Below are 941 nucleotides of genomic sequence, written 5' to 3' on the forward strand. Positions count from 1 at the left end.
GTGGAAGGTGAATGGAATGACTTAGAAAAAGAGACCCTTAAAGGACTTGAGGCTCTCCTAAAAGGACTGCAAAGAACCAACAAGGCAACATCTCCCTCTAAGACTAAACTTGACGGACTTGATGGCCTCCTGCAGACAGCAATATCCGCTGCAGATAGTGTTGTAGAGCAGGCGAAGACTGAGAAATCAACCGCTGAAGCGGTGTTGTGGCAAGCCAACAAGCAGCTGGAAGCCGCTGAGGAGAAACAAAAGTATATGGAGAAGCAGCAACAGCAGGAGACTGAGAAGCAGGAAGAAACAAAGCAGGATCAGGAGAAACCAAAAATGGAGATTCTGGAAAGCGGAGTGAATGAAAGGGACGAACCAAAAGGACTCAACCTTCCCCAGAAACCCGACACCACTGATGCCACTTCGTCTCCTCCTGCTGGTGCGTTGTTGCCTAAGACCGATGGCACTGCGGATGGCGAGAAGCTTCTTGCTCAGCACACAGATGGCAGCGGCGTCCCTGTTTGGGTGCGTGCGCCGCTGATGATGCTGCTGCTGGCCTGTGTGACTGTGTGATAAGACTTCTGCGTGTGTGTGTGTGCATGGGACGATGATGCTCCCACCGTAATTGCGTTGAGTGCTGAGGACTGCGCTCCTGATCGATAAGATTCTTTTGTTTTTCATTTCATTGCTGCCCCGTTTTGGGCGTAACACCGACCTACTTGGTGTCGACGACACGCACTGTGGGAAGGGGAGGCGTGTTTTCTTTTCGTTTCTTGCTCGGGTTTTGCTTTGCGCGCTGCTGTGCGCCGCCCACTATTGTTTCTCCTGCTGGGGATTCTCTTTTCATCCTTGTGTGGTGCGTCCTTCGCTGCATCTCTCCCGCCGTGTCTGCGCCACTCACACCGGGACACACATAAAGGGACGTGAGCGCCAGCAGTACAATTGCGTCCACG

General features: G+C 52.6%; 1 protein-coding gene across 1 annotated transcript; it reads left to right on the top strand.

The window, feature by feature from the left end:
* Positions 1–255: 255 nt before the first annotated feature.
* On the top strand, positions 256–561 carry DQ04_16661000 (hypothetical protein; the record flags this gene model as incomplete). The annotated part of the gene is made up of 1 exon (XM_009317491.1): positions 256–561. The coding sequence occupies one exon, from the start codon at positions 256–258 to the stop codon at positions 559–561; it is 306 nt and encodes a 101-aa protein (XP_009315766.1).
* Between the last annotated feature and the right edge of the window lie 380 nt (positions 562–941).

This window comes from Trypanosoma grayi (assembly GCF_000691245.1).
Source record: "Trypanosoma grayi strain ANR4 Tgr_1666_V1, whole genome shotgun sequence".
Lineage (NCBI taxonomy): Eukaryota > Euglenozoa > Kinetoplastea > Trypanosomatida > Trypanosomatidae > Trypanosoma > Trypanosoma grayi.